The sequence below is a fragment of the Schistocerca nitens genome, chromosome 1 (assembly GCF_023898315.1).
Source record: "Schistocerca nitens isolate TAMUIC-IGC-003100 chromosome 1, iqSchNite1.1, whole genome shotgun sequence".
Taxonomy (NCBI): domain Eukaryota; kingdom Metazoa; phylum Arthropoda; class Insecta; order Orthoptera; family Acrididae; genus Schistocerca; species Schistocerca nitens.
Window position 1 is genome coordinate 817291705 of NC_064614.1, and position 26346 is coordinate 817318050.

General features: G+C 39.6%; 1 protein-coding gene across 2 annotated transcripts; it reads right to left on the reverse strand.

The window, feature by feature from the left end:
- Window positions 1-1682: 1682 nt before the first annotated feature.
- LOC126262628 (holocytochrome c-type synthase) lies at window positions 1683-26346 on the reverse strand. 2 transcript variants are annotated; one of them, XM_049959389.1, is made up of 6 exons: window positions 26267-26346; window positions 25916-26089; window positions 25769-25834; window positions 15221-15343; window positions 9324-9556; window positions 1683-2954 (listed from the first exon to the last, which is right to left on the reverse strand). In XM_049959389.1, the coding sequence occupies exons 1-6, from the start codon at window positions 26333-26335 to the stop codon at window positions 2708-2710; spliced, it is 912 nt and encodes a 303-aa protein (XP_049815346.1). In that variant the 5' UTR covers window positions 26336-26346; the 3' UTR covers window positions 1683-2707. The 2 variants fall into 2 exon arrangements, with proteins under 2 accessions (XP_049815346.1, XP_049815355.1); XM_049959398.1 differs by having other exon boundaries at window positions 26205-26337.

Genomic DNA, 26346 nt, shown 5'->3' on the forward strand with positions numbered 1-26346 from the left:
GAAAACAATTCTTGCAATTGAGCTGTCCTCCATAGTGGTATCTTGGTTAGCTGTTTTGAACATTTTTTGACTATTTCTCAACCAAGATGCAAAGTCTAGGAGCTTCACATTGTCCATTTACACACACTAATGGAAAAATGATGAGGCACCAAACAAAAATTGACTACGGCCAGACACTGTAAAGAGTTGCTTAACACACCCTCAGTGACAGCAATATGTAATATGCAAGCCCTGTCCATGGCACTACTATTCCAGAAGTTTCTGGAACATCCCTGGCATAATACTTCCTTATAAATGCTGAAGTATAGGGACAGTCTGTAAAGTTCTTGTCCTGGTAGTGAAAACGATGATCTATGCTTGTGAATATTTTTTTTTAACATAATGTCCTTTAATATCAATACGTTTCATCCAGCATTTCCCCAGAAGTACCCATTCACAGCCACTATGGCTTCTCTATTGGACAGAAAGTGCTGAACAGCAAGGAATTTCTTCAGTTTTTCGAACAGATGGAAGTCCAAGGAGGCTGACTCTGGGAAAACAGTGGATGTTCCAGCACTTCATAGTGCCAATTCCTCAACTTCCCCATCCACAAGACACTTGTGGGCAGGGCGTTGTCATGATAGATGTTTTTGTTTTCCTTGTTTATGCCAGGTTTGTTTTCACAAATGCTCACATTCAGTTTTGTTAGAAGTTGAGAGTAGTATTCTCCAATTATGGTTTTACCTTTTTCAAGATAATCAATGAAATTCCTTTTGCATCTCAAAACACTGACACCATGATCTTTCCTGTCAGTGGCACAGTCCTTGCCTTCTTTGGAGCTGAAGAATCTGCTTCTATCTTCTGCATAGACTGCTATTTGGATTCAGGTGTGTAATGGTAAACCCATGTTTCATCCATTGACATGTATCAATGCAGAAAGTCTTATTTTTCTTAAAATGCACCAAGCACTTTCTGGGAAGTGTTGTACGAATGCATATGTAATCCATAGGGAGTAGACATGACACCCATCTTGCACAAAGCTTTCTCATGTTCAGTTCCTGGTGCAAGATGTGACTAGCACGTTCCTTTCACATTCTTGGAGAATTCGCAATTTCACGCACCTTTATACGCCAATCTTCCAAAATCATATCATAGATTTTGTCAATGATTTCTGCTATGCTTAAACTTGTGAACGTTCTTTTCATGGATCATCTTTGATGCTTTTACTGCCATGTTTTAAACTCGGCTGCCATTTCTTCACGGCAGAAACTGAAGGTGAAGAGCTGACATACATATTGACAAATCACAAATGGATTTAATTCAGTATTAAACCTCCTTTTACAGTGAATCTGATCACTGCAAGGTACTCAATTTTTTTTTTTTTTTTTTCCATTTTCAACACCATGCGCACCACAACTGATTCAAATAACTGCCTACAGTCAACTACTACCTGGAATGTCTTGCAATTTTATGTGGCATCGACTAGGTAATATGTGTACCAACGTAAGGGGGGGGGGGGGGAAATCACACGTGTAGTGCTGCGATTTCTGGAAATGGCCGAGAACTTTTCAATCATCCTTATATAGTGAAGCTCTTGTATGAATCTAGTTGTCTTGATGGAATTTGGAAACACTGCATTTTGTGCTTGTATTGGGAAATCTGTTTTGTAAGGCAGCACTTAGGAGTTATTGGAAAGACATACAAATGATTACTGTACTTTTTATTTGAAAAGTTATGCCACTGATTATAATTGTACAAGACTAGAAATGGAATAATTGAGATGGCTTATAAACCAGGCGCAGACACCACAGAATCATTTATGACTGACCTGTAAGGGGGTCACACAAAAGAGAACCAACAAAGTGTTACTCAAGCTGTTGCTTAAATAACAATGTATCCATTCACAGAAGTGACAGAACATAGTAATTAACAGCATTTATGATTCAGAGAATACACTTGCATGTTATATTTAACTGTAACCACAGTCATTTTCTTACAATACCACAATTTAATTTCATTTGCCAGAAACAACATTAAACTCTATATAAACTTAAAAATTCAGGTGTTGCAAAATTTTAACATGAAAACAAACATGTTTATTTTGAATGAAATACAAACTTTATCACCTACATGAATAAAGTCATTGTAATTCTTTGATAAACATTAATCTCTCTCTCTCTCTCTCTCTCTCTCTCTCTCTCTCTCTCTCTCGTGACATACATTCAATCATACAAACACCTAGTTTATAGTATGTATTTTGCTAAAGTCCTTTTTGTCTCCTTTTCAGTTATCTTATTAGTTAACTGAGCCCTAAGAGTCATGGAGATTCTCATTGCAATATGTTCGTAACATTATGCAGTTCTGTTCAGTTATTTTAGCTGTGTTATCATAATCCAGTTAGAACAATTTATTTTAAACAATGAGAACAGCATCAAGTGGGTCCAGTAGAATAAATAATGTTGATAAAAAACCATCATTTTATATAAAATTGTCAACTAATGAATTTACTGTAAAAAGATCCATTGCTACATTAAAGAATAAATCAGAAAAATGTGTGACCCATAACTGCAAAATATTAATCCACAACGAATACTGTTTGTGTCTGCCAGTGGCAAAATACCTATGACGCCAGTTGAGTGCTGTTCAAACACACAAAACTGACTAACAGTTAGTAAGTACAAGTGTACAGACAGTTTATACTAAATCACTGAACGCTCTTTAACTAACATCAGTTTCCAACTTTGGACGCCCCTTCAGTGACAGTTTCTTCACTGCTATACATCCATCGCCAGTACGCCACCCTCATACGATCCCAGATGTTCTCCCACGAGTCCATTGCAGGACGGACATCAAGGAGAGCAAATGTATAATCCTTTGGATTGACAGACCCACCATCATAATAATCTATAACATATCGGACTTCTTTTCCACAGCGATCAACAATCCAGTCATGTCGGTCAAAAGGAAGCTCATACCTAAAACAAAGAGAGCACAAGGAATAAATAAACTGAAAAGGGAATGCAATGAAATAAAAATAAATGAAGTCTATAATGGGCTGTGTGGACTCATTATTCATATTTAAACTATTTTCTTCAGTGGGGTGTCAAATTGTAATGGCCAAAGAATAAAGGGTCATTCTTTAACATTGCTAGGCGGCTTTTTTCTGTTTTAATGGCTCTGTCATACCTCTATGAAAATTTAACAAGCAGCCCTTCACACCAAATGCAGTTGTATTTGTTCCGTTTCTAATGGAAGCCTAGTAACATCCTATTTTGGGAGCATCAGTCACAAGGCTTCACACTGATCTATCATGCTACAAAATAATAGTTTGCACTGTAAAAATGAGTATATTTGTTTTTTTTTTTCAGCTTAAAAGTAATTTGGATGTCTTTGTAATACCATAGTGTAGTAAAAAAGAGTTTAATTTGTTATGTTTCACAAAAAGTAATTGAGGAAAAATGGCACACAGCAGAAGCACAAGAGCGCATATATGACAGCAGGTGGACCAGGACAATCAAAGCGGCATCTGGTACACACTGACTACATTTGAGCATAGCACAAGCATCACAAAGGAGCCAACACATCACTGGAAAATAGAAAGGAACTGGCAACATTACGTCAAGAAGAATTTACTGACACTACTGCATGAAAAACCATCCTCATTTCTTTCACTAGTCTGTCTTGAGTCCAGTAAGTTCACATGTTTGACAAGAAATGTAGCCTAGTGTTTTTGCCGCAGAAGCAGCTGGCTTCTGTAATAGCAATGTAATAGAAACAAGAACTGTAATCTATCAGATAGGCACAGAGTATTTCAATGAGCCTGGGGATGTACTAGTTTTGAAAAGCAGCCATTTGATAGCAGTACATGTTTTATCTATGTAAACATATTTTGTTTGGTAGTGAAAGTGGTAGACATAAATAGAATTTATCTTCTATTCTTTCCAAAATATAGGTCAGTATTGTAATTCATATTAAGAATGTAACTAGATAGATCGCTAATATGAGTGCTCTGTTATAATCGATAAACATATGTCTAGGGAAACATAAAAGTGATTTTTAAATTCTTATCATTTAGTGGTGTTCTGACCTAATCTACGAAGTCCTTTCCAATTAAAATTGATTTTTGTAAATTTATTTGAGCATTCTATTGCACTGAATTCTGTGACATGCCAAAGTGGCATGGCTGCTGTCATGAGGAAATATGTCATACAACATTAGTTACAGTGCAACAGCAAGTGGCTAATCTCTATATATAATAGGCAATGTCCTGACTAACTGACACTCACTCACTCACTCACTCACTGACTCACCATCATTCAGCCCAAACCACTAAGGATAGGAACTTGAAATTTGCAGATGACATTGATCTTATGCCGTAGCCATCATTTAAGGAGAGATTTTTGGAAATTCACCCTCAAGGGGTTGAAACAGGGGCTGAAGATATTTTGAAAATTAATGCTATTTAGGTAATTTTGAAGCTGTACCTACGAAAAGTGGTATTTGGTTTCTTGGTCAGAAATAGAGACAAGTGTTTCAGCATTTTTGAACATTTAGCCCCTATGGGGATGAAACAGTGGGTGAAAATTATTCTGAAAGTAAATGAATAATAAAGAACCACTGAAGTATCACATCTATGAAAGCTGGTATTTGACTTCTCAGTTACTAGTAAAAAAAAAAAAAAAAAAAAAAAAATACATGTTTCAATATTTTTCAACATTTAACCCTAAGGAGGTTGAAATGCTTCATGAAATATTTCATTATGAACATTTTACAGCGAAATCTATGACAATTGGTATTTCACTTCTTGGATAAATATAAAGAAATACGTGTTAGAGAATGAAAGATTCTATGGAAATATCACCATAAGAATGCAAAACGCACGATTAAAGAAAACCTACAACTCTAGCGACCAGAATCACTTCTCAGTCAGACATACATTCGGGAAAGACCATGGCCTTAATTAGCATGAAAAGTTTAGGAGTTGTAATTTGTGAATAACATAAAAATCTGATTTAAAATAAAGAGTTGTGCAGACAGTACAAGCTGCACCAGTGAAACAGCAGACACAATGCTAGCTATACACAACATGATCATTTATTTATCTGTACGACTTCTGTATAAAATGTGTTGTAGACATATATAAAATGTGTTGTAAACATACAATAAAGGAGGGAGAAGCTGTAAGATGCTGATGGTAGCTAGCGGTGTGAACGCTCCGTGGCTGTGAAGGAACTACTGCAGCATAGCAGCAGGCCACTGCATGATTCTGTAAAGGCCATTTGCAACAATATTATTATTAAAAAATATGAATAACGCTGTCTGTCAGTCTTCAATGGTTCCTAAGTTTTTAGTATGAGATTATTGACACTAGTGTCCGCCCCCGGTAGCTGAATGGTCAGCGTGACTGCACGGCTTACTGCACGGCTTGTCACTCCACTGGGCCCGGGTTCGATTCACGGTTGGATCGGGGAATTTTCTCCACCCAGGGACTGGGTGTTGTGCTGTCATCATCATCATCATCATCATCATCATCATCCTATCATCCTCATCGACGGCAGGTCGCCGAAGTGGCATCAAATTGAAAGACTGGCACCTGGCGAACGGCCAGCCCGACAGGAGCCCTAGCCATATCATTAAATAAATAAATTGGCACTAGTGTAGAGAATTTGGCCCAGAGCCCAGACCTGGTGAATGAATCAACTTTAGAGTGTTTCTAAAAACACTAGTAGAGGAGTTCATGCCAGGTCAAGGAAGTACACGAGACAAAAAATTTAACGCTGTACCATTAATTGGAATATTCAGCTAATTTATAGAGTTGTAAATAAACTTACATGCAGTTAGGGAAATTAGATTGAGGAAACCTCTAGTGGTCATGAAACGGTTATTTAAGTTTGACCAACTCAACCTGAATCAATAGTAGTGTACAGAGAACAGATTTTTGATCAGCAGGATCTCCGATTAGATTACCAGTATGAACTAGTTTCGCCTGCGCAGAGGTGAGAGGTGTCAGAGATTAATTGTGAGAAAGGATTTTGTGTAGCTGCAGTGACTGCTTGCGATAAGACTCAATAGCATATCTACAATATTATGAAATGGAGAGATTGCTAGTTACCATAAAGATGACATGCTGAATTGCACACAGGCACAAAAAAGTGACTGTTACTCATTGAGGTTTCAGCTGAAGCCTTCTTCAGTGCTTGCTTCTGTGAATGTGTGTTTTCCTTTCTGAAAGAGACTCTGGCTGACAGCTCAATGTATAATAGTCTTTTTGTTTTACCTGCCTGCAACTCAATGTGTCATCTTTATTGTGAGTAGCCACCGAATCTATCCTTTTCATAACGTTGTTGATACTCCTACCTGGACTTTCCACTGTCCAAGAGCATATCTATTATTGCAACAAGGGCTACTGATGAGTCACCTGATAACTGCTGACGGGCTATCTTATCCCTTAAACATTAAATACTCTTAGTTGAATTCTCTACGTCTATGAATGGTCTCAGCTGGAACATTAAAACTCAAAGTACACAGTTATTAGTCACTTTTCTCATGATGAGCTGGATCAAGTTTCCGCTCTTCTTTGTAACCTACAATTCGGAGAAGTAGCAGGTTAACAATCTGCCTTACAGCATTGACAAATGAAAGTTCTAATCTTTTTATCTCAAAGTTTGATCTGTCAATAAAGTAGAATGACTCTGAAAACTGAAACCATCTATTAGAGATAACAGTAACATCACTTTAATGAGCACCAAAAAAATAATAGCTTTTTCTCAGATAAAATCCAATAGCTTTATGAGAGTTTAAATTTAATAAAGAAAGTATATGCAGTCAGATTTGCATTTCAGACATGATTACCAAAAGGAAAGAATATATTTTAAAGAACACCTTGTCAAAAATTGTATATATATCATGATATAGGAATATTGTAACAAACTGGCCATTCTTTTGTCACTAGTAACTCTGACTAGAGACTCGTTACACATCTGTTGTTATCCCACATGTGGCAACAAAAGAACAGAATGGCGAAGAGTTCTCGGGCTTCCAGCCGGGTGGCGGTGTCTTCAAACTGCGACGTTGCAGTTTGAAGACACCGCCACCCGGCTGGAAGCCCGAGAGCTCTTCGCCAGCTGTATACGCCGGGAAAGCATACATTCACATGAAATAACAGAATATTACAAAAAAACTATGTAAAGTTACTTTAAATTACAAAAGGGAAGAGTTACTCACCAATACATTGCTGCATGGCATTTAATACAGCTTTAAATTGGGTAAGGCTAAGGTGTGCCACCACCACCACGGAACGACTGCTTATACAACAAGAGCAACTGAATACTCTGTCACAAAGCAAAAATTAAATAGGGAGCAACAGGGCATACTTTCATGCAGTACAAGCTGTATTTCTCAGTTGGCTGTTTATTTGTGGCAAAGCAAAAATGAAGTGATTGTCTATAGTCATGTAGCAAGAGGCATGCAAAATAATTTATTCCTTCACACAGCCAGATTTCTCTAATAAAGAACAGGGGAAAAGTAACTCTGGTCATATTAAGTCAGATGCCATAATGTATTTTACAAACAAACTGTTTCTGTCGCTTGTGCTGCATCCAGCAGGAACAGTAAATAAATTCAAGATATGTATAAGAAACCAGCATAATGTATTGAGGAAATAAATCCAATACATACAATGAAGTTTATGTATTCACATACAGTGTATGTGGTTATTTATATAGATTAGAAATGTGATATCTGACTGTGGGAGGAATTAAAACAATTCCCCTGAAATATTGTTGGCTTCTAGAGCAATAAATACACATTCAAATTAAGCATCTTTGGTTGCTCAATAGTGCATTAGTTGTTGTACACATTTGAAAAACACATGTATCACATAATTATCAAATTATTGCTAGGGCTATTAATTGAAGAGGGTGGGATGTTACAATTTACACATACTGAAACAAGAAGCATGAAATAAATTTGAATTTGCAACTTAAAATCTACACAGATTACACTTATTTTTTTATAATAAATACTGTACAATATTACTGCAGTACTTGCTAAAATCCAGTAGTGACCCCAAACAACATTGTATTTCTTCTTGTAAATGAGCTATACCCTTCTTGGTATACATAGAATGTCCTCTTTCAGTCTTATTTGTAAGGCTCCAGACAGGTGAGTAATATTATAGGATGGGTTGCAAGAGGATTTTGTAAGTCATCTCCTTTGTAGACTGACTACATTACTCTGTACCAACGAACCCAAGCCTGTCACCTGATTTATCTACAACCGAGCCTATGAGATCATTCAATTTCATACCCCTACAAATTGTTACACCGAGGTATTTGTACACGTTGATCGATTTCGATTGTGACTCGAGATTGTAGTCTTACATGCATCATTTTTTTAGTTTTGTGAAGTGCACTATTTTACATTTTTGAACATCTCAAGCAAGTTGTCCATCTTTGCATCACTTTGAAATTAAGACCTGACTGAAAACTTGTGCAGTCTTTTTCAGACAGTACTTCATTACAAATGACATCACCTGGAGAAAGTCCAAGGTTACTATTAACATTGTCTTCAAGGTCATTACTTTATGACATGAACAGTAAGGGTTCCAAAACACTTCCCTTGCGTGCACCTGAAGTTACTTCTACATAAGCTGATGACCCTCCATCCCATAATGCATGCTGCATCCTCCTTACCAAGAAATCTCCAAACCAGTCACAAATTTTGCTTGATGCCCTATACAATTGTACTTTCAATAGTAAATGTAAGTGTGGGTCAAATTCTTTTTGGAATTCAAGAAATACTGCATCTAACTGGCTGCTCTATGGGATCAATGGCTTTCAGGATGTTCTGAGAAAGGTGAAAATTGGCTGATCGGTGTTTTCTAAATTCATGCTATTGCATGAAGGACATCACTGTCTTCAAGAGACCTCACTACATTTGCGATCAGAATATGTTATGAAATTCTGCAAGAAAATGGATGTTGAGGAACTTTGATGGTAATTTTGTGGAGCACTTCTACAACTCTTCACTTAGTCAGTTGTGACCGTTTTTTGTTCAGTGGATCTGCAGTATATTATAGTTAGAACAGGAAGTGACAGCCACAAATACGGTACAGAATCTGGTAGGAATTCGATTGGGTCCTGGAGCTTTGTTCAAATTTTGGCAACATCTCAATACCCACTATTTTGAACCAGTCTAAATATTGCACATTTTTATTGATGAGTCTATAGAGAACTACAGCAATATTGTGCAATGTTTTCCTACAGTAATATTGACCATCTACATTGTGCTTATTATTAATTATGTACACAGTTAACATAAGACATGTTTAAAAAAATTATTACCCAAGCCAGCTTCGTATACGAGCACGTGGAGAGTAATCTTTGGCTCGCCCACCAAAGCTCTTTAACTTTGGTTTACCACATTCATGAGCATGCAGAGCTTCCCACTTCAAAACTTCCAGCCAAGCATGTTCATTATTGGCATTGTGGATACGAATAATATCATTCATATCTTTCTCCGAGATATCCTCTTCTCTCCATCGCCATCCTTTGCGCAGCATAGCATTCCAAAACATCTGTAAAGCAAGGTACATTCCTCCATTAACATATAAGACACAAATTCAACCAGAATAATAGTTTTGCCAACAGTATTCAATTATTCATACCTAGTTAAAACTTCAAAGCCAGCTACAAACAGTTAGATTAAAGCAACAACTGATTGATGCTGGAGTGCGTATAAAATTCATATTTTAAAAAATGAAGAAAGTATGTCTGCAGCTTAGTGATGGCAGCACTCTGAGACAAATGGATATCTTTCAACTAGTGCTCATTTGCTCCATTTCAGGTAACACCAGTAATATCAAGTTACCATGGACAAGTTGTAACAACAGGCCCTCGCACTGGAGAAGGAATCTATAGGTACATCATGATATGGAGCTGTGAGTTTTAGTGGCCACATAGTAATTAGCTGCACCACCATATATTCTTCCTCCCTCTGTTACAGGACATCTTATTCACTAGTGGGTTAGGTGAAACAGCATATCTTGTTACAATATTCAAAAATTATGAAAATGATACATTACTTCTCACTATAAATACATTGCTTTTCACTATAAAGATGACACATTCAGTTGCTGACAGGCACAACAAAAAGACTGTTTCACACAAAATCTCCAGCCATAGCTTATTTGAAAAAGAAAGGAATTCACACAAGCTGACACACACACACACACACACACACACACACACACACACACACACACAATCACTGGCCACACTGGGCAGACTGTAAGTGTTGAAAGAGAGCAGCAGTCTGGGGTGGTGCAGGGAAGGGGAGGGATAGCAGAGTAAGTGTTGTCTGATGGAATATGCAAGAACTAGAAAGTGGCATGACAAACCAGCCAGGCACAGTATCGAGAGGCTGTGGGGAGGACCAGAATGGGGAATGGGAAAGGAGAGAAGGAGGAGCAGAGAGAGCTCCGCACAATAAGTGTGATGAGACGTGAATCGGAATGAGGTGATAGAATGAAGCAGGCAGAAACTGTTGAGTATGGGGACAGTAGGTTATCGCAGGTTGAGGCCAAGATTTTCATGAGCACAGAATCTGTTGTACAGATAACTCATATCTGTGTAGTTCAGAAAAGCTGGTGGTGGGGGTTAATCGTGGCTTTGATAATCTATCATCATGTGCTGAAATGAGACATATTACCCAAGATTCTCCTCTCCCCCCCCCCCTCCCCAAAAGCAGTACTCCATCACCGACCCAACATCCCTGTGGAAGACCCAGGGGCAAGACCTGTCCAGTCCACCCAGCAAGCACTTCCTATACCAGTCGTCACAAGCTTATCCTAGCCCTTCCGGGCCGGGCCTCATGTGAAAGCAGACATGTCATATACCAGCTCGGCTGCAATCATTGCACAGCCTTTTATAAAACTATCACTACCAAACAAATGTTCACATGGAAGAATGGCCATCGTCAAACTGTAGCCAAGAGCAAAGTGGACAAGCCTTGTGGCACAACATGCAGTTGAACATACCATGCTAGGCTACAATGGCTGCTTCATAACCTGGACTATCAGTATCCTCCCTTCCACCATCAGCTTTTCTAAACTTTGGAGATGAGGCTCATCCTGACAACACATTCTCCAGTCCTGAAATTATCCTGGACTAAACTTACGATAATCTTCTGTCCCCATACCCTCCACTCAACAGCTTCTCCATCCTCTCTTCTACTATATCCTCCCAATCCACGTCCACTCACCCTCATTGAGCACTGCTCTCTGTGAACATACCACCCTCTCTGCTCCTCTTCCTCTCTTTTTCCACTCCGCATTTGCCTCCTCCCCCCACAACCTTCCGATACTACATCTGGCAGCTTTGTCCTGCCTAAGAGACAGCTGGGTGGCATGTAAATCCAATGCCTTTGCATGCAGAGAAGGGAGTCCTGCATACTTTGCTGCATGCAGGCATCCAATAGCTTGAAATGCAATTAGTAAGTCAAAATAGAGGAGGAACTTTGTCATATGATCGCATCTCATCTGCTACAGTGCCCTGAATATCAGCATTAACTGCAGTAAATTCACTCAATAAGATTCTTCGGTGTATTTGTCTTGCGGGTTCATGCAGTAATGTTGTTTAGTTTTCAAAGCTGAGGATGAGATACTTCAAAATATTCAATGAGTTCTGAAATTCACAGCATAAATTAAATTCAATAATCACATATCTGTAGTAGAACAAAAGGAAACTGTAGCTACCTGGTCACTGTACTAACAAAAGCATAACCAGCAACTCTGCACAACTCTGGTCTGTAAGTTACAATCAAATATGTGATGGGGAAGAACATAGTAATTCCTTCAGATCTAGTGCATTTTTGCCCTATGTGGGTGCTCTTTCCTCGAAGATAGGTCGTATTCTTGAGAAACACTGTGTTAAGGTGATCTTCCGGTCCCCCACGAAGATTACAGCTTTACTCGGCTCTGTAAAGGATGATTCACAGCTTCGTAAAGTGGGTGTGTAACAGATTCCTTGTGGAAATTGTCATACATAGGTCAAACTACACGCACCGCTCATGAGAGGTGTGTGGAGCATCTAAGATACACACGCTTATTACAGCCAGACAAGTCAGCTGTGGCTGAACATTGTATTGATACAGGGCATTCCATTGATTACAGTGATGTGAAGATTTTAACATCCACCCCTTCCTTTTGGGATTGTCTTCAAGGAAGCTATAGAAATTAGATTAGCTGACAATCTAATAAATAGAGATAATGATTTTAATTTGGACAAAGCATGGATTCCGGCTCTTGGAGTAATTAAACTGCAGAGAAGTCGTCGTCATGTCACCGCCGATGATCATACATCGATAAGAGAATCAAATGTCTGTACGCCTTCGCCACAGGCGGCGCATGTTTAAGCGTATGTCTCTGCCGCCGACCAGCAGCTGTGACCCGCATGCGTAGTACCACCACAGTGGAGCATATAAGGCCGTGCTTGGCATCTTCTCATCAGTCTTGTGACTCACTCTGAGGATGGCCGGACGATACGCAGCCGAAATATCAGTGGAGGAAATTTTATTTGCACAGCTGCATGCCCGAAATTTAATGGATTATTCATGACGCCGCGAGAAGCTGAAAATGCACAATCTACATGAAGACCTAAAATCACTTACCTTGGTCCGAAAAGGGGTCCAATATTCAGTAACACACAATTTCAATAAATTGCTAGCAACCATTAAAAACTAGGTTTCAGATTAAGCACAGTGCAAACAGAGTTTGAAAGACTTTTTGATAGGCAACTCCTTCTACTCTACAGATGAATATCTTAACAGAGATTGTTAAGCCAACTTAAGTAAAAATGTCTGTTAGATTTCAGTTTTGACAACACTTTGTCACTACGGTCAACATTAGATATTTTGTGTATGATAAATTTATTAATAGTACATAACAATGTTTGATTCTGACAGCGTGTTAATTCTGTAAATATTAGCTGTTCCAGTTTACCGCATTGTGTTCACCTATTTCGACAATCTCCTGACAAATGATCAGGGTATTAAGTATTATATCCAAATGTTTTAATGTTATATACCACCTGATATGTTCCACACCCACGAGAATCATCTCTTTTTTTTTGGGGTGGGGGGTGGGGGTGGGGGTGGTAGTCTATGGAACAAAAACTGAATCAAATCAATCTAATCTCTTTCCACTCCCCTCACTCTCATTCCCAGCCCAACCATTCCCCACACTCCAACTTCTACATGTTTCCTGAAGGATGCTTTATTGTGGCTGTTTACTGGGTGACCATTGAGAGAATCTCTGCTGACATGGATAAACGCCTTCAGCCTATTACCCATAGCCTACCCTTCTGTATAAGACACCAACAGTTTCCTTCAACAACTTTCCACAGTTGTTCTTCCTTTACTACCTGGCACTCTGCTTGTCACTGTTAATGCTACCTCGCACATTCCGAATGTCCATGGCCTTGCCACTACTGAACTTTACCTTTATCAACACCGAACTGACTCCAAACCTACCACCTTCCTCGTCACCATGACCAACTATATCCTCACGCACAATTATTTCTCCTTTTGAAGGCATCACCTACAAACAAATCCGTGGAACACCAATGGGCAACCACATGGTACTTTCCTATACCAACCTATTCATGCACATCTACAGGAATCCTGCCTAGCCATGTACAATCCCATCCCCTGATACAGTTTCAATAATGACATCTTCATGACCTGGACTGAGTGTGAGGACATCCTATCCACATTCCTCCAGACCCTCAACACCTTTACACCTTCTCTCCCATTCATTTCATATGGTCCTCCTCAGGCCAACAAGCCACCTCCAATGTTGACCCCCATCACCTCAAGGAAAGCTACCTCCTTCCATATCACACCTACAATCACCAACAATACCTCCACCTCAATAGCTTCCATTCATTCCATACTAACGAATCCCTTCCACATAGCCTAGGCATGTGTACTCATCTGACCTGCAATGATGAGTAGTACCTCTCCAAATGTACTAGGAGTCTCAACGAGGCCTTCACAGACCGAAATTACCCCCTCAACCTTTTCCAGAAAAAAGATCTCCCTTGCCTTGTCTCTCCAGCTACCTACCAAATAATCACTGTCCAGCAACAAAGGAGAATGCCTCTGGTGACTCAGTACCACCTATGACTGGAGCAACTGAATCACATTCTCTGCCAGGATTTTTATACCTCTTGCCGAACACTGAAAGGAATATCCTACCCACTACTGTCCCCACACATCTTATCAGCTACTCCATTCCTGTCAAAGACATCTCCTATCCTATCAAAGGTAGGGCTATCTGTGAAAGCTGTCATGTGATCTACAAAGTAAGCTGCAACCACAGTGCTGCTTTCTATGTGAGTATGACGTTTAACAAGCTGTTTGTCTGCATGAATGGCCACAGCTAGACCTCCCAGTTGCTAAACATAATGCACAACATGATGTGCTTCACTTCAATGACTGCTTCATAGTCTGTGCCATCTGGATCCTTCTTGAAAGCACTGACTTTCCGGAATTGCACTGATGGGAACTTAGCCTACAACATTCTTTTTTTTCTCATAGTCTCCCTGGCCTCAAACTTCGCTAGCCCCTGTCCTCTCCCTACCTATTCCGTTCCCTGCTTCCTTTCTAGCATTAAATAGTCCACCAACAAACCTACATCCCCCCCCCCTTACATGTCTCCCTTCACTCATCCCCCTTCCCTTCCATAAACAGCCTCCCTCTACTCTGCATCTGGCAGCCCACTCTTCTCCACGGTGTCCCTGCAGGCTCCCACAAGCAGTACATCATCTCCCACTCCTTATCTGCTACCTCTCCCATTACTCATCCCAAGCCTTCACCTTGCCCCACCATCCATCCCAGATTGTTACATATCTCAGTAGTCACAGGCATGGTTCACTGTCAGCTCCCAGCGGCCAGAGACAGTAGCCGTGTGTGTGTGTGTGTGTGTGTGTGTGTGTGTGTGTGTGTGGCTTTACATGGCAATTTAAATGTGGAAATCCACTGAGTCCACACTAAGCTACAGTCTAGTTTCCAATGCATGAGAGCTCGTGGAAAATAACATTTACATCACCTAAGAAGTTCTAATTTACATTCTGGCTAAACCCCTATTTAAGGGGAAAATTTTTTGATCCTCAGAGATTTGTTAAAAGGGGGTTTCACTGTAATTATATAGAGTACCTTAAGAGAAATAGAGAGCAAATACCTGGGCTGATGGATAGACCCAATATTCATTTTCAGAGCCTGCTTTAGGTATAGATGAAGTCTGTCTCTGTGTTGAAAGCAGGAATGGCTGATCTGGTGCTGGATGCTGATTTGGTGCGGGCATCTGAAAATATTAAAAAGCCAGGTGGACAGCATTATTTAACTGTTTTAACAATTTATATATGCTGTAAACAAACACACACTAATGTGCTTAGACATTCAGTAATATTCTACTGTGTGTTTAGCCTCAATATGTTGACCCACATTGCATTTCTCAACTTTTTATAAAATACAACATTTTTTATTCACTAATACAAAGAATAACATGGGAACCTAAATCTATACAGCATGTTTCCCTTCTGAACAGATTTATAAGTAAGAGACTTTCTGATGGGACAAGCAACTAATAATTTATTAAAGACTATCCTAGAAAGATTTTTTAAATGGGAGTTAAGATCTCAAAAAACAACAAACAGTCCAAAATATCTCTATTAAAATTTACAAACAGAATTCACTAAGATGAGAACAAGAAGCACTAACAAGCAGATAGATGTCTGTCACATACTGAATACATAATCTATAATGTTAACTCTTTGTCTTTCCCCATACCAGTGCTTGTATTCTGCAGCACATGTCAAAAGAAGTCAAATACCTTTATTTGTTTCACATTCCTGAAGGTTCTCCTTTTACATGGGATCGAGAAAACATGATGAATGAATAAACGTATTATATCCAACAAGACTAATATCAAATTTTGAAAGGGACGGCGCACACAATGAAAAGTCTCTAGCTTTGTTCCCTTCCACTTTGAACCAAAATTGAATTTGGTATTATATGAAACATTGATGTCTTATTATGTGTAACTGCACAAATATCACATGTCCCTTATTCTCATAACTACCTCTTATCTCAAGTAGAACATGAGATGCCATAAACTTAAGCATCATATCTATGTAGTTACAGGGTGTCAAAGTTTTTGTTTCTCCAAGAAAAACCTGTATAGAACATGCACAGTGGGATATCAAAAACACTTGGACAGAAGTGTTCTTCCAACAGCACTGGCAAAAACTGAGTGTCTCATTTCAAGACTGATGAGTTTTGAGGACCTGCAAATAACCACCAAAAGGAAGATGACATACTAGATACCTCCTGGGAGCATACTAGTTTCACTATTACCAATGGTCTAGACATTAGAAAGCTTTCTGTAAAGCAGATGCCAAAATGTTTGAACAGCGAACCAAATAAGCCACAACCTGTGACACTCAGAGATATTTGGGAGCATTTCAATGTTACAAAGGATTTTTTTGCTAGGTTAGTGACAGAGGGTGAATTCTGACTCCACATTTTGATGAAAAAGCTGATGATCAGTCAAAGGAATGGCACTATAGTTGGTCCCACAACCAAAGAAGTTCTGTAACTATGAACAGGACGAAACATTCAGAATGTCCACTTTCTAGGAAGAAGACCATATCAAAAAGCAGACCACCTACCTCAGGAATGCGGTATAACTAGACAACACTACACTAGCCACCTCAGCCAGCAATTAAGATGAAAAACAATGGTAAGTTGACCAAATGATCCTGTAATTGTAAGACAATGCACCTTCACACACATCCCCAGTTGTGTTTGCCCTGAATTTCCAATTTGACACACTTATCCCCCTATTCACTAGACCTGACCCTTCTCAACTACCAGCTCTTTCTGATCCCGGAGTGGCTGAATGGTCCTTAATTTGACATCATTAACGACATTCTTTGATGATCTACCACAAGATTTCAAATAAATTTGCAAAGTTCAATCTCTAACTATCTAACTATTCTTTCTATGGAAATGGTTTACTGCTTTACAAAATGGAAGAGAAAATTTCTGTGCAAAACTGCCTTCACTACAGTTGTTTTGAAAAAACTTTCTCACAGTAACAAATGTGCTTATGACACTGGCACTGACTCAGAAAATTGAATTGATTGATGGTAGTTTGAAGAAATTCAATAGCACGGGGGGCAGGGGGAGTTTACTATGTATATTTAATACCCACACATATTTAGCAATTGTGAAGCATTGCCAGGTTTGCTAGTTTCAAATCAAAATCATAAAAGTCATGTACACATTAACTACAGAAATACCCAGAAGGAATCTTTATACAGATACACATACTGTTCCATTTATCAGCTGAGCACATGCACGGCACAGTAGATGGTGGGCAACGAGCACTCCATTGACTAACGGATCAGATGCCATGTCCCACAGCTTCAGAGTTGACAGTTTTGAGGATTAACATACCTATGAAAACAGAACCAAGCATCTTCTGAAAATAGAATGAGGATCCAGTTCACCATCATGCACTTCTCAAAACTCAATAGCAAACATAACCCTGCATGCACTATCACTAGGCGTAAGTTCTTGCTCCACTGTTACTTTGTAAGGCCTTAGCCCAATTAACTTAGCACACTTTGTAGAGAGGTGCAAGAAATTTGCATTCACTGTGAAAGATGTCTGAGACATTTTACAAGAATTTTCCATGTATGGTGCAATGTCTCTGAAATGAGCTTCTGTGAGCACTGTATGTCCTCATTTATGCTTTTTGTCATGTACACTTACTGTTCCACAAAATTTGTTCACTAATTTGGGGAAAGCATCATGACTAAACACCTGGAAACTTCTGCTTGAACAATCTCTGGACAATATGAGTGGACTCTGCAAGCACATACGAAACATAGACATTTGTTCTGGAATGGAGTAACTTGGTCTTGCCATTGTTGCATTCGCAGACTGTTATACTCATGATGTCTGTTTCACCATTGGAATAACACTGGCCAAAAAGGCACGTAGTGCTGCCTCATTAGGAAGACATGGGACCCATTTTACTTGCCTGTGTGGCTCCAGTGGACGGCAAACATAGCCTCTGGCATGCAGTCATGAAATAAATTGAACATCCTGCATATCAGAAATGGTAATATGTGGCCAAAGCAGTAGGTAACGAAATAATGTGAGTAGCTCGCCTTGTACAGCTCATCATTGGCTACTACATATTATCCTGTAACTGAGTGCCACCAGCCTGACAAGCAAAGGCATTTCCAACATCCGCTCCATATGCAAACAAGCAGTGCACGGACAGCCCATAGTGAAGTTTAGCCAGTAGTGCACTGTTGATTTTTCATTTAGGTGATAAATGATGTTGATAATGTGACTGGCTGAGTACTTCATAAAAATGGCTGAGACAATTACTGTGTAAAACATTAAAATCTCCAAATAGTTAAAGGAGGTCAAACTGATCTTCTTTCTCTGTATTACATGGTAGTGTGTATTGGTCTACGCAAACAAAGAATTTTTTTTTTGTAAATTCAGTTTGAGTGTACTCTAGCACGTAGTATGTTAAGGCTGTTCTGTTGAGACATTTGACTAAGGAGGATTGTCAATTTGACCAGCAAAATCTGGTGGAGTCTCTGAAAATTAACCTTACTTATAAGGTCTCCTTTCTTTCTGGATCATCAGATGATGCAAAAACACATTCTGGCAAAACAGCAGTATTGTAAAAATAAAACAACTGCAAAATTTTTTGGGAAGAAACATATGCCTGGAGAAGATGCCATGATATATGCAAAAGTTGCATTTGTTTATAATTGTAAAACATGGTTTGTTACAAGTCATTGCACTGCCAAATGAAATTGTGTCATGCCTAATTTCCAGAGAATAGTAGTGCATCTAAAATTTCATGTGAAATAACTAAGGCAATGGATAAATGTACTTGGACTTTACAGTCAAGATGTAGTCATACGAGGTCTTCGGATGCTAGGAACTGGGAAAATACAAATTTTTTTCCTTATTCAGAGACTGCCATGTTTCTATGAAGACTCCAAAAAACCGACAAAGACATTTTGCATGCAATAAAGAATGTTACAGTATCTAAAGGCTTTCACCTGAATCCAGTAAGTGCATACAGTGCTGACAATGTTCCAATGAAATACAGGAAAAACAATTTGGTTCTTGTCTAACTGAAAAATTAAAATCTATCCATTTTGAGAGCAAACTGCAACTGTCATAATACTGCAACACATGGTCATAAAAATTTCATTCTAGTGCAGAGGCAACAGTTCTCAAAATCTACAAGGAATCTGGTTTCTCTGCATCAAATGTTCAGTCACAGAATTTTCACAGTTTGTAGAGATACAATTTAAGGAAACAGTACGGCGTGTCCTTGCAATATGGCACTCGCTTCTTCCTGCAGTTGACAGAATTGTTTACTGCTGGCATGCTATAAAGCCATATTTTATTCAAAGGGTGAGGAAGATTGTTCAAGATTGATTTGGCAGTTTGTGACATCATATGGGGAGCATGATGCTGAAGATACTGAACATTCACTTCCTGAAAGCTACCCAAGTTTTCTGCAGCACATTTTGCCCCTACCTGAAACATGAATCAGAAAACAACTCAGTTACTTCTGTTGAGCTGGACAGAATAATAATGGACCATAAGAGCAAACTACAGAGAAGGAAACAAAGTAAATTCTTGGAAACGGAAGTTTACGAAATTCTGGAAGAACTATCAAAATCACAGAGGCCGAGTTTTGAAAATGATGCACAATCTTTCTTGTCACACTGCATTGATTAATTTTCCCGAAGTTACTCTTCTGAGAACAATATGTTGAATCTGCATACACGTTTTTCACTTAAAGAACAAGATTTTCATCTGTAATGGCATTATGTTTTCCAGGTTACCAACAAACTGAATCTCAGCCTGGAGGAGTATCAGTTATACAATGGACTCTGTCATTTTCGGAATGAATATGCTGGACTTGTTAAAAGTAGAGCAGGAGGCCAGATTAGGGTAGATTTCTCGAAGCAGCAAACCACAATTGGCGTCTCCCACTCCCAACTGATTAGTCTTATATCACAGGTATTTTCATTTCTTATCAATAACTCATATCCTCAGTATGACGGGTATCATGGCCTTAGCAAAAATAAAACTTCAAGTAAAAGAACTTTTCTGAAAGTCGTGGCAAATTCTTGAATTTCCTGAAAGGAAGAGGGACAGTGATGGACCGCTGAAAGCAGCAAAGAGCAACATCAAATATGCACTGAAAAATACAGTGATGATGTTACTGTTGGTCATTTTCTTCGAGATTTTTTTATCTCACTCTTTTATCTGAACTTTGAATTTAACTTATTATATTGCTTGTAAATGTTTTATATTGCTTGTAAATGTTCACTTAGAAATTAATTTTGTGTTTAAATGGCAAATTCACACATTACAAATAAGAATGAAAAAAAGACAACTTTATTTTTTATTCTTGTGTTCACGCAGCATTACAAATAAATTTTGACATGTTTAGAAATTATAGGTACAACAAAGTCATTATATTATTATATTTGCAGTAAGCTATCAGCATTTTCTCCATTCCCTATCATCATCAAGAAGTTGAAGTCTAGCCCAGGGTTTCTTGATAGTTGGCATCCCTAATCAACAGTGGAAAAAAAAGATCTCAATTTCAGATCACAAATGTTGCACATTTACCACACAATAATGGCATCATACTGTATTTAAAATAGTCTTCTTTTTTTTCCTCAGACAGTATGATATGGTGTCAGAAAACATTAGCAGTAAAACTTCTAACACTGCAAGTCTGACTTAAAGATCTGTGTAGCTCCTTTTTGGCACGGGGTCAGAATATTAAAACCAACTGATAATTCATATAATTGCATAGGCTTCCGCGGCCAGAGTCAGTCGACATAAGAGTTTTCTGGGTATGGTACCGCATCATAACGTATAAAACTACTGCTGCTGGAGAAAAACAAACAATGTTTCAGCCACAGTTGAAGCGGTCTTCTTCTGGGCAGTAGCTTCATATATTATGACATGGTACCATACACGGCAAAGTTTTATGTCGACTGATAATAATTCCCTCACAATACTAACAAGTCTAACAAAGCATAGTATTGAGAACTCACACTAATAAGTTTGTATTCTGAGCATTAAATCAGTCATTAATTTCCTTTAGCTTCAAGGCCTCTTATATTAAAAATACGAGGGTGAGTCAAACAAAAACAAATTTGTAATAACAAATCGAAACATCGTGCCTTTATCCTGTTAAGTTGGTAAGCGTGCTACAAACAGCATGCAGAATGGCCTGTATGTGGCAGCATAGTGCAGATGCACACATACTGTCACAATATCAGTATAAAGATGGCCGCCCCATTTGCGACTTGCACCAGGGAAGAACAGCATTCTGTTATTCGTTTTTTGCATAATGAAGGTGTAAAACCTATTGAAATTCATTGACGAATGAAGGTTCAGTACGGTGATGAATGTTTGTCACAGCAGCAAGTTTACGAATGGAGTAGGAAGTTCGCAAATGGTGTGACTTTAGTGGAAGATGCTCCTCGTCCATGTCAGGCACAATGAGTTGTGACTCCACAGAACATTGCAGGAAAACTGCTGAGTGACACTGAACGACATTGGAGCATGTTTACAGATTAATCATGGGTCAGCACACGCCATTGTGCATGATGTGCTCCAGTTTCACAAAGTGTCTGCAAGATGGGTGCCACGGCAGCTGACTCCCAAAATGAGAGAACGACGTGTTGATGCTTGTGAAGAACTTCTCCAGCGCTTTGAACGAGAAGGTGATGGCTTCCTTGCAAGAATCGTTACTGGGGACGAAATCTGGGTTCACTTCCACCAACCAGAAACGAAGATAGCGAGCAAGGAATGGCGCCATTCCACATCACCAAAACCAAAGAAGTTTCGAACAGAATCATCAGCAGGGAAGGTTATGCTGACTCTCTTTCAGGACAAAAAAAGGCGTCATTTTGGAGTATTACATGCCTCGAGGGACCACTGTCACCAGTGGATCATACACAGATCTCCTAAAAAATAATATGCAGCCTGCAATCAAATCAAAGCAATGTGGTTTGCTGTCAGTAGGTGTCCTTTTGCAACATGACAATGCAAGGCCCCACACTGCCCGTACAACAGTTGCAAAAATCACAGACCCACATTTTGAGTGCCTTCCTCATCCACTATACTCACCAGACCTTGCCCCAAGTGATTTCCATATGTTTGGACCACTCAAAGATGCAATGGGAGGAAAGAAGTTCCGTTCTGATGAAGACGTATGCCATGCAGCGCACGAGTGGCTGCGCAGACTACCAAAAAAAAATTTTTTTCTAAAGGAATTTATGCACTTTGTAAGTGCTGGAGGACTTGCATTGAGCCTGGGGGAGATTATGTTGAAAAGTGATACAGCTTTGTACCACTTCTGCACAATAAATAATATTTTTAAAAAAAATTTAAGATTTTCATCTGAGTCACCCTCGTAGTAACACCCGAACAGGAATGGGTTGACTGAATCTACCAACACCAGATGTCAGCTTCATCTCTCTCAATCCAATGATGTAATTTGTGACTTCATACGAGGTGCATTCAAGTTCTAAGGCCTCCGATTTTTTTTTCTCCGGACTGGAAAGACATAGAAACATGCGCATTGTTTTAAAATGAGGCCACGTTCATTGTCAATACGTCCCAGAGATGGCAACACCGTCCGGCAGATGGAATTTTACCGCCAGCGGCGAGAATGAGAACTGTTTTTAATACTTAAAATGGCGACGTTTTCCTTACTTGAACAGCGTGCAATCATTCGTTTTCTGAATTTGCGTGGTGTGAAACCAATTGAAATTCATCGACAGTTGAAGGAGACATGTGGTGATGGATGTGTCGAAAGTGCGTTCGTGGGTGCGACAGTTTAATGAAGGCAGAACATCGTGTGACAACAAACCGAAACAACCTTGGGCTCGCACAAGCCAGTCTGACGACATGATCGAGAAAGTGGAGAGAATTGTTTTGCGGGATCACTGAATGACTGTTGAACAGATCGCCTCCAGAGTTGGCATTTCTGTGCACACAATCCTGCATGACGACCTGAAAATGCGAAAAGTGTAATCCAGGTGGGTGCCACAAATGCTGAAGGACGACCACATGGCTGCCTGTGTGGCATGTTGCCAAGCAATGTTGACGCACAACAACAGCATGAATGGGAGTTTCTTTTCGTCGGTTGTGACAATGGATGAGACGTGGATGCCATTTTTCAATCCAGAAACAAAGCGCCAGTCAGCTCAATGGAAGCACACAGATTCACCGCCACCAAAAAAATATCAGGTAACCGCCAGTGCTGAAAAAATGATGGTGTCCATGTTCTGGGACAGCGAGGGCGTAATCCTTACCCATTGCGTTCCAAAGGGCACTACGGTAACAGGTGCATCCTACGAAAATGTTTTGAAGAACAAATTCCTTCCTGCACTGCAACAAAAACGTCCGGGAAGGGCTGCGCGTGTGCTGTTTCACCAAGAAAATGCACCCGCACATCGAGCTAATGTTACGCAACAGTTTCTTTGTGATAACAACTCTGAAGTGATTCCTCATGCCCCCTACTCACCTGACCTGGCTCCTAGTGACTTTTGGCTTTTTCCAACAATGAAAGACACTCTCCGTGGCCGCACATTCACCAGCCGTGCTGCTATTGCCTCAGCGATTTTCCAGTGGTCAAAACAGACTCCTAAAGAAGCCTTCGCCGCTGCCATGGAATCATGGTGTCAGCGCTGTGAAAAATGTGTACGTCTGCAGGGCGATTACGTCGAGAAGTAACACCAGTTTCATCGATCTCAGGTGAGTAGTTAATTAGAAAAAAAATCGGAGGCCTTAGACCTTTAATGCACCTCTTAGTGCGCAAACAGAAAGATAACAGAACACTGACAACTATTGGTTATTTTTAAATGCAAGTTGTTGTGACAGACTTAATTGTAAAATAGCCTGATGTCTAGGTGAAGTTGGAAGGTGACAGTCTTATTGTGAATACTTGAGTTAGTCCCCTAAAGCTGCATCTTCCCCTCTCCTCATATTGGATGATTTTCTTTACCATATATAATTGCATCAAATACTTCATTATTAAAGTGAAAGTATTATATTCCAAACACAATTATTTAGTGACTGACAGGTTGCAGAGAAAGCGATGAGGGGCAGTGTTGCAAGCGTGCAGCCAGCCAAGCTTCACATGGCAATGCACATATCTATGAAACAGACAACACAATAAGCATCATGGATGGTGGATGGCCCATTGCACTCAACTCACTGAAATGTCAATCACAAAGTAATTTTAATTATAATATAACCAGCTTTGACTGCACAGCCCTGAGGTTACATGAGGTGTTTGCCAACTACAATAGCCTAGATAAGTTATCTTTGAGTGTGAAGTATAATACAGACGTTACTGAATATGCTATAAGCAACACGCAAACAGAAGCTGCGGCCCCGGTAGCTGAGTGGTCAGCGTGACGGAATGTTAATCCTAATGTCCCGGGTTCGATTCCCGGCTGGGTCGGAGATTTTCTCCGCTCAGGGACTGGGTGTTGTGTTGTCCTAATCATCATCATTTCATCCCCATCGACGCGCAGGTCGCCTAAGTGGCGTCAATTCGAAAGACCTGCACCAGGCGACCGGTCTACCCGACGGGAGGCCCTAGCCACACGACATTTCATTTCATCTTTAAGTGTGAAGTACAATACAGACGTTACTGAATATGCTATAAACAACACGCAAACAGGAGCTGCTGGAACACTACAATGGTGGTAAAACTGACATGTGTATGATACTCCACAGTACTTTAAGTAACAAGAAATGAATTCTACTACGTTCCTTCAGAGGAGTTTATCATTTGGTAGACTAGCGGGGATACAAAATTAATTACAAGCACAAAAATGAAATTAAGAGTATGATAAACAAGAAATTGAGTTTTATCCCCAGATGTAAATTCATAGCATACTCATGTACTACGCACATAATGCCACTTGGAACTTGATGGATGTGGGAGTGTAAGCATGTGACTGCCATCTAGCACGTAGGCTGCTGCTAGCAAAGGAAAGATGTGGGGGAAAAACGACTCGCATCATATTTACAGGGTAGGCAGAGCCGTGGAGCCAATGCAGCAATCACAATTCATACCTTGCTACAGCATGCTGTATTGCTTCCTACCCAAATAAGAGCAAGAAACACGAAGAAACCGAACCGGTCCAAGGTCATCCTACTTCCACCATATCCTACATTCCAAGCAAGTAGACCACAGGTGGTACCATTACAGAATTAAATGAACTGGACAATGAGTAAATTACCAGGAAGAGGAGAGCGAGCAAGCACAAATAACTACAACAGATCAACACGAACAATGTAAATACCAATTACTGTGTATGTCACGACAAAGCAAACTTATTCTTCCACAATGCACACTGACTGGCGCAACAGATAATAAACGGTATATCACACATAATATTTGGAACGTAAAGTATAATACAAGGACTAGTGGTTAAATGACGTAATGAAAAAAAAAAAAAAAAAAAAAAAAAAAAAAAAAAAAAAAAAAAAAGGAAAGGCAGGAACAAATCTGAAACACATTCCTTGTGAAACCTGTAGCGCATAGAATATCAAATTGAGACGTACTTAATGATCTAGGTGGGGATGGTAATGTTGCATGCCACAACCCTCACTATCCTTTTTGTGTACTCACCATGTTCAGTGGGTTGACAGTGTTATCGAAATCGCCATGATTCACGGGGCACTCAGATATAGTTGCCTGAAACACACATACGACATTTCAGTGACAGCTTTAAATTACCTGATAATGAACGCAGGGTAGCATGGCAGTACTACATACCTTTGCTTCTTCTTCCTTGTGCATGGGGCAGCCTGCCGGCGGATTGCCATACATCCTTGCAGATTTATTGAAACCATCTGACTGTACTGAACCCTTTGTGTCGTATGGACCAGTTATTTGGGAAGCCGCCACCTGGGCGGCTGTTACAGTGTTTCCCATTCCCAAATTAACAGGCTAAAGAGTGTAACATTCAATAAGATAAGTGAAACTGGTACAACATGAAGCAAACTATCTAAGCAATATTACGTAAAATATCTTAAACACGTTTTTTTGGGATTATAATGCATACCTGAAGGTTACAACAAACTCATTAAGAAACAAATCAACAACAATGCGAAGCGAAACACTTACGACCGCTGCAGACGACCAAGGAAACTTTACTTCAGCGCAAAGATATTGCTCTACCATACCCAGAGACATACAATAATAGT

Bases quoted from the DNA above. Each gene is read 5' to 3' on its own strand.
- LOC126262628 (XM_049959389.1), bottom strand. From the start codon at position 26,335: ATGTCTCTGGGTATGGTAGAGCAATATCTTTGCGCTGAAGTAAAGTTT. The intron at 26,090-26,266 runs GTAAGTGTTTCG...TACACTCTTTAG, and splicing joins CTTGGTCGTCTGCAGCGGTC to CCTGTTAATTTGGGAATGGG. The intron at 25,835-25,915 runs GTATGTAGTACT...TGTGTGTTTCAG, and splicing joins ACAAGGAAGAAGAAGCAAAG to GCAACTATATCTGAGTGCCC.